General features: G+C 35.4%; 1 protein-coding gene across 1 annotated transcript; it reads left to right on the forward strand.

Moving 5' to 3' along the window:
- Positions 1-389: 389 nt before the first annotated feature.
- Positions 390-7531, forward strand: LOC140140397 (bile acid-CoA:amino acid N-acyltransferase-like). The gene is made up of 5 exons (XM_072162160.1): positions 390-624; positions 3255-3512; positions 4747-4925; positions 5783-5898; positions 7462-7531. The coding sequence occupies exons 1-5, from the start codon at positions 414-416 to the stop codon at positions 7529-7531; spliced, it is 834 nt and encodes a 277-aa protein (XP_072018261.1). The 5' UTR covers positions 390-413.
- Positions 7532-8686: the final 1155 nt, after the last annotated feature.

Raw genomic sequence — 8686 nt, forward strand, 5'->3', positions numbered from 1 at the left:
ATATTAAGGTTTGACAAGTGCCTGTCATTTTCACCAAAACTGCCTGTCCAAAATTTGAAAAAAAAAAAAAAAACAGACCTTTGCTCCTTCCGATGGGTTTATTATAATCTGTTTTGAATTCACACAACTTATTCGAGCATTGTTTTTTAGAATTTAGCATCAAACGTCACATATTTTACCTCTCCCAGGAGCAAAATGCTTGTCCAAAATGACAGGTGGGTAGCTAACACTCTGTATAACCATGATTATTCTAAATATCTTGGAAAAAGGTTATTATTTTTTTCAAAGAAATGTGAGTTTTTTTGTTTACTGTTTAGATTGTAATTACAAATATAATATGTTTTTATCCTTTTCATCCTCGCTGTAATATTTTCATTTTTATTTTAGAACAACAATATTTCATACATCGCACCATGGCCACAATCTATGCTGCACCTACTGCTACCCTCATAGATGAAAAGGTCCAAATCAAACTTTCTGGATTTGACCCAGGGTCAAAGGTCACTGTAAGGTCATTCCTTCCAGAGCCAGGACTACATTTTGAGGCACATGGACATTTTGTGGTGGATGGTAATGGGGAGATTTCTATGGAGCAAAATTCATCACTTGGTGGAACTTTTACAGGTTTGTTTACTATTAATAGGTATATCACCTCAAAAATAAGCGCAGCAGAAAAAACGTTATTTAATGTTTCTACATGAATGAGCTTTATTAAAGCATCAAAAATCAAAAAATGGAATTGAAATCGGTCAATGCATAGTGATGTAGTGTCAATTTTAAGATGCTCGTAAATGGAATTAAAACCTGCCACAAATGGCTATTATGACAAAATTGGCACATTTCGAGATTTTGAAGGTTTATTTGGATGCTTGCTTGAAAAAGCAGCGTTAATTTAAGTACCACAGGTTAAATGCCTATCTTTCCTAACTTTGTTAAAGAAACAAAATTTAAAAATCTATCATTGAATAATTATAATAAATTAACAAAATATACTATTTTAGCAAATTCAGCCAACCTGCAGACAAATTAAAGGTGAAAAAATGACTAAGTTCAGCTAATTAATATGCAAAATTGATGCCAATAGAAAACCATACATGATATCAGGGTGCGGTTTTTTTTGCACACATGTATACAAAGTTATTTCAATTGATAACAAAAAATACACAAAAAGTAATTAATTATGCAAATTAGCTAATTACAGGTAATTATGTATTCATGGTATTTTTATGTAAATTAGGCATGAGTAATTTTGGGCTTTTTCAATATTTAATGAAAGTCTATTCATTCACCATAAATATGTCAAGTATGAACCTGTTATGATGTTGAATAAAGAAACTGCAGTTAATTACTTAAATATAATACAAAACATACAGGAATACGAAAATTTTCATTTTTTTCTGTAAACATGGTATGTGTCACCATTGCTCAAAGCCAAATCCGAAAAGTAAAAATCATAATTTATTTGCAATGAGACTTTAAATGAACATTTTGTTATCTGGATTAACATGGGATGACAAATGGTAAACGGAAAAGCCATTCCCACTGTACCGCGTATACAAAAATAGTATGGCCTTGGACACACACAAAGGCTTAGAGCTATTGAGGTTTGGAAAATTACTCCCTAGAAATATCTTTGATATAATGTTTTGTTTCAACTAGTTTTCTCGAAGTGTTTCATTCGTTGTCGACGGAAATAATTTACATGCTAAGACAGATTAGTATTTCAGCTAAATGGTGGTAGGTCCCTTTATTTCAATAGGCTGATTTATTTATTTCAATTTACTGATTTATGAGCGATCTTCAAAAATCCATAAAAACAGGCAGTAGTTCTTAAACAAAACAATTTTTAATTTTGGGGGACCCTATGGTAACAATTTGGATAAATGAAGCATATGAAGAAATTCATTTATCGACATGGATGTTTTCTAAAATTGGCCAACTTTGAAGCACGCGCTTTTCAATTCACTGTTATGCTTGCATGCACAGTGTAGCAGAATTATTGTGCAGCCACTGTGACATACCTACTATTAAATTGTGTATTATGAGTACAACATTTGGTAAGAATATTTTCATGAGGTAAAATATGGACTGTTAAACATTCCATTCAATGAGGCTTTGCCAAGGTAAATGGAACAGTTCATATTTCACTGAATACTTGTTCTACTGAACAAATGAAAACATATTTTTTAAAATATTATATCACATATATATAAAATTCATATAAATTCCCTTTCTTCCACTTTATTTTATTTATAAATCAGCAAGAAAACAAAATACCTAAACACCCACGCATGGTGAGTGCTATACCCTCACGTCTGTTAATGTTTCCATGGTAGCTGCATGTGAGTGTAATGGGAAATGGACTACTGCACTCACATGGAGTGCAATAGTCTTTTAGTTTTTAAGTGGTAGGTTATGATCACTCGATTGGTGAAGTCGGAATAAAACCGGAGATCTCCCAATTTAATATAAAACTTAAATTTTACTGTAATTAAAGCACTTCAGGCTTAGCCTTTCATATATGTTATTTTTGTACACCACTGGGCATTACAATCATACAAAATGTAGAAATTCAGGAAAAATTTAGGGCGTCACTGTGGAGCAAATCACACATGGCTTTAATTAACAGTTGAAATGTCATATGGAAAAGTTGTGATATGAGCATGCTCAATAATGACCTATCGTCATGCACGATGCACGCACATCACGCATAGGGAGTTTATTGACGATCAATGACCCCGGTCAATAGACATCCGGGTTCGCCATGCTTGATAGTAGCTATCGGCTGATTCGTCTGATGTATTTTAGGGCAAAATCTCACCCAGTTCCCCTTATCCAATCAAAACAAGTTTTATATCACAAGCATCCTTAGCTCAAGTAGGTCAATAAACCAGCAGTGTTCTTAGAAAAATTCCGTCACTTTAATTGGCTGTTACATTTTACGTGAGTAGCTCCCAAAAAAAGTGAAAAATTAGCACATTTTTCATTGACGGCAGAGAATTTTGAGCGAAATAATAAGTTAAAAAGTCACCCTGTTCTCATCATCAGAAATTTTTGAAGAGAGGTTTTTATACTTATAACATGCTAATTCTGGGCGTGTTCGTGTAAATTTGATCAAAACATGAGCAGCATGCGGGTGGATAGAACAGCAGAGAGGGAATTTACCCATGATTTCCTGTGGTTATATGCGGCGTGCATGACAATCACTGAGCAAATGCACTCAACTTTTCCATATGTTTCATTTTCATTCACAGATGTAGAGCCAATGGGCCTATTTTGGAGTATGATATCATCCCCTGGACAGAAACCTGGACTAAGATACGCCAAAAAAGATGTCACTATACCTATGCAAATAACACTTTCAGTACATAAAGGACATTTAGATATATCAGCATTACAAACTGATGCTCCTATAGCTAAAACACAGATTCAGAAGACGTATATGAGACCTGGCGTTGAAATAATTAAAGTGAGATCGGGAAGAGTGAGAGGGAAAGTATTCAAACCTAAAGGTGAGTATTTCAGCTTTCTCTCAATACTTTATACAACAGTTCTGATTGGCTAATTATGTGATATATTCATCTGAGTGACCAATCAAATTAAAGCTAAATTTTCAATTTATCAGCAGCACACCCCTACCCAAACCAAACTTGAGTACCCCCTCTGGGGATGTCCAATCCAATACTGCCCATGCAGAGGACACGTTCTGAAGTTTTCTTTAAAAATTCAAAGATTTCAGAATTGCACATTCTCACAACTATATTTGTGTACAAGAGTCGATGATGCACTTGTCATTTGCTACATGTGTCTTGTTTAACATAATAGTAAAAATACATACCAGACTCATCTCAAGTGTAGGTCACTTCAAAACTATCCCCAAGTCACACATGATGGTTTAGGAATACTGAAAACATTCCTAAACCATGTGATTTGGAGATGATTTGGAGCCACCTACACTTGAGATGAGTCTTATTCTTAGCTATTATGTAAAAAAAGACAGACATGTGCATCATTTTGAAATGGACGTACCCATTTGAAATAAGCATGAAAAACTGCATTAAATTGAGTTCAAACAACCCCAGTATTGGTTCAGAGATTCTTGAGATAGTTCTTGATAGTTTACACCAAAAAATCTTAAAACTTGGATTTCTTATAAATAATGAAACCTATGGCCAGCATTAGGGGCTTAAAAATATAACTTGACTTGCCCTTATCGACCGACCCAAATATCTAAAAAATCATGCTCGCTTATTTTTTATATTTTTTTTGAAATTTGACTATAGGGAAATGTCATATTTTAGTTTATAACATTTAAAATATGTGTTTTATTTATAAATGTTAAACTGCAGTATAAACGCATAAAATCATAAATTTCTTGCAAATTCGGACTTGATTTCTGCATTTGTTTTGTTAATTTTGGCAGCATAAACATACACTGTAACTTTAACAGGGAAACGTGGGATGGAAATTGTGTTCAGTCGCATTTCCTGCATTGATTTGGATCATATTTTCCTTAGTATTTTCGATAAAATATGCACCTGAATATGCATACATTTATAAAGTACATACTGTCTCTATTTCTCTAAAATTCTCTATGCAGCGTATTAGGCATCACATCGTATTTTGCAGAAATTGCAATCGACTGACCAACCCATGTGCTGGTACCTAAAGGGCAAGTCAACTATTTTTTTAGCATTATAGAGTAATAATATTAGAGTAATAACTGGAATATTCATACATATACAGGACCAGGACCCTTTAAGGGAGTAATAGACATGTTTGGCGGCTCTATACTATCGGGTGGAGTAACAGAATTCCGTGCTGCATTGTTAGCATCTAGAGGTTTTGCTGCATACGCTTTGCCATACACCAAGTATGAGGATTTACCAACTACTTTTGAGAAACTAGAACTTGACTATTTTGAGGTAAGCTACTTATATTCTGAAGTAAGACAATAGCGTAGGAATACCTCGATGTCAGTTTCCTCTGATGACATGTGCTATGTAAAGGATGCCACTCAGTGATTGCATCAGTTGTGACTTCTCTCTAGTCCGAAGGGTCGCTAGTTCGAATGTTCTAGTCAGAAGGGTCGCTAGTCTGAAAACCGAATTAAGTTTGCTAATCTGAAGGTTCTCTAGTCTGAATATAAAATAAGGATTATTGTTAGGGTTATGCTTAGGGTTAGTGAGCCTTACTTATATAAACATCTCAAAAAAAGTAACTAACCCCCCTTAAATAATGGCCATTATTCAAAAAGGGACTATTGTATAACAAATCTGTAAAGTGCATTGGAAGCAGAATTTATTTCTGCGCATTTTTATAAAAAGGGCGAAAAATGATGGATTTTAACCATCAACAGGGCAACAGTACAAAGCGGTGTGGGTAATGGGGGGTTAAGACCTGTAAAATTTTACTTGTAAAAATTAATGAGAAATTTGCTCTAACACCCCCCCCCACTTTTTATATTTTCGAGGGCCAACCTGGCTGGGAAAAAATGCATCAACCTTTTCGGGCTGTTGCTGCAAGGCCTAGGGGTGGCAAAATTTACATTTTCTTTAGTCCCCGGGGTAGGAGTGGCCACGGTACGCAACTGAGAACTGTTAAATTGCGATAAAAATAATACTTCTAAAATATCCCATTCTATAGTAAGATTGTGAATAAAACTCCAGAATAAAACTAATTAAACACTCTGGTCCTTTAGTTATGCAAATATGCTGGTCTTCTGGTGACATAAAAAGTCAATATTGCTCATATGCATTTTTCCTATTTCATCCTGATTCAGGAAGCCACAGATTGGCTCCAAAGCCAATCTTTTGTTCAGCCAGGAGGAATTGGCGTGTGTGCAGTATCATATGGAACAGTAGTAGCATCACGTATGGCAACAAAATTCCCTGAAAAGTGAGTTTGATAAGGTATATGCGGATGTGCCGCTTAATTCGTCGGCTGTATTCCATAGTGGCGTATAGTGATTTTTGGTCATTTTTTTGAAAATTGGCACATATGTTTTTATTGATGTTTTCTTTAATTTTTCTAAGTCTCATCAGTCAAAACTAGCCAATTAATTAGTAATTAATCAATTAAATGTGGCGTATAGTTACAAAGTGAATTTTTTGTTTTCCATAGTGGCGTATCGACCATACGCCACATTTTATACACATTTTATAATTATGAAATATCGGCAAAAATGAAAAATATTGTATGTCATAGTGGCGTACACGTCATAGTGACGTATCAGACCTATACGCCACTATGGAATACAAACGATGAAAAGTAACGCCATAAAGATTACACGGCGACCGAGGTGGCGTAAGGTTAACGTTGGGTTAGGGTATTGCGTTTTGCTTGTTTTCCATAGTGACGTATAGCTTTGTGCTTTTTGTTTTCAGTTTGCCAGCAATAGTATGTATTTATTTCTTTTGAAAAATATATAACAATAAAATCTATTTAGTTTACTACAGAAATTTCACATCATTTACAAAATATAATGAATGTCTGATTTACACAACTCGATTTTAAATTGGCATTTCTTCAAACCCGATTTTTTCTCGATTCACGGCGTCCCACTATACGCCACTATGGAATACAGACAACGAATTGAAGAAATCCCTAAACATGGATCCCGATTTGAGGAAAATTGGTCAAATCTCCCATTTTTTTAGGTTATTAAAATCCCTAAATATGGGGAATTCCAGCAGCACACCCCTGTCAAAATGTGATTTGAGTACACCCCACCCACAGTTGGAGGGTACCTGTGTATATAAGGTATACAGGGATGGGCCACCCAAATTCTCTTGCTCTGTTCATTCAACCCCACCGGGCCTTTCTTTGCCCTCTTTTATTCCTCAAGATCTCCCCTTTTCTGTTGAAGCCTTTTTTAGGTTGTCCGAAGGAAAAGACCTTACGGCATCACAAGTCCTGTGTCCGTCAGTGTGGGGGTGTGTCTGTGTGTTGGGTTGTGTCCATCAACAATTATTTAAGGCTTTTTGGTCTCATATGCATATGAACAGTTCAAATCCTATTGCAACCAAACTTGGGTCATAGCTGCACTATGGGAACCCTCTGTTGGTGGTGTTCAAGGTCATATACTGAGGTCAAAGGTCATATGAGGTCAACTTGTAAATAGGCTGAAAATACAAAATCTGGTCTCACATGAACAGTTCACATCCAGTTGCAACCAAACTTGAGCCAAAGCTGCATTATGGGAGCTTTCATGTAACGGTGTTGTTCAAGATCACATACTGAGGTCAAAGGTCACTTGAGGTCATCTTGTAAAATAGACTGAAAATGACAAAAAAGTATTTCACAAAAATGCAAAAATATGTTTCACATGAATATTTACTATGTGTGATGTTCACTGCCCATATTTTCTGACGACCTATCTGGGACAGCCGTCCCTATATTTTATATCCAAGTGGTAAACATTATCATGTTTTATATTTTGTTGTATATGTTTTCTTCCAGATCAGTGCATGTGTTAGTATCTCGGGTACTTGTGCGAATACAACAATACCGATGTCATATAAGGGAATAGACATTCCATATTTGAGGTAAGTGTCACAGTACAAATGTCATATTGGGAAAGACCTCCCATATTTGAGGTAAGTGTCACAGTTCCAATGTCATAAGGTGTCCAATGTCATATAAGGGAAAAGATATTCCATATTTGAGGTAAGTGTCACAGTACAAATGTCATATTGGGAAAGACCTCTCATATTTGAGGTAAGTGTCACAGTTCCAATGTCATATGGGAAAAGACATTCCATATTTGAGGTATCCAATGTCATATAAGGGAAAAGATATTCCATATCTGAGGTGTCACAGTATCAATGTCACATAAGGGAAAAGATTTTCCATATTTGAGGTAAGTGTCACAGTTCCGATGTCATATAGGGTCCATAACTTATAAGTTCCCCCTAAATACTTTTTTAAATAAATCAATAAATATTTGAAAAAATGCAAACGTGTGAAAAGGTATGGGTGGTCGTATTTGTTTTACACATATGGACCAAATTATAGCGTCACACGTCATTGCGTTCAGTCACAATGGTTCATTATGTAAAAAAAGAAACCGTTTTTAACAGTGTAGCAGTCCGTAGGAGTTAACTCTCAAACAATACAGTAGGCCAGGTCTATTCATGTGTTTGTTAAAGAAAACCTATCTGCTATGGACTCAGGTGCAACTTTTAAAACAGCCTCTTTTCTTACACAATTTACCATTGTGACTGAACGCAATGACGTGTGATGCTATAAATAGGTCCACATGTGTAAAACAAATAGGGCTATACATGTATTTTTAAATTGTTACATTTTGTAAAGTATTTTTTGACTTACTCTGAAAAGTATTATAGGGGGGAACTTATAAGTTGTGGACCGTATATAAGGGAAAAGACATTCCATATTTGAGGTAAGTGTCACAGAACCAATGTCATATAGCAAAAAAAAACCTCCAATTTTGAGGTAAGTGTCAGTTTCAATGTCATATATGGGAAAAGACATTCCATACTTGAGGTGTCACAGACCCAATGTCATATAAGGGAAAAGACATTCCATACTTGAGGTGTCACAGACCCAATGTCATATAAGGCAGGGTTCGGTTTTTGCCGGCAAAAACCTGTTTTTGCCGTTGCCAGTGGCAAAAACTGGCAAACACCTGTTTTTTGCCAGTTTTTGCCTGGTTTAAACCGGC

Source organism: Amphiura filiformis, chromosome 2 (assembly GCF_039555335.1).
Source record: "Amphiura filiformis chromosome 2, Afil_fr2py, whole genome shotgun sequence".
Classification (NCBI taxonomy): domain Eukaryota; kingdom Metazoa; phylum Echinodermata; class Ophiuroidea; order Amphilepidida; family Amphiuridae; genus Amphiura; species Amphiura filiformis.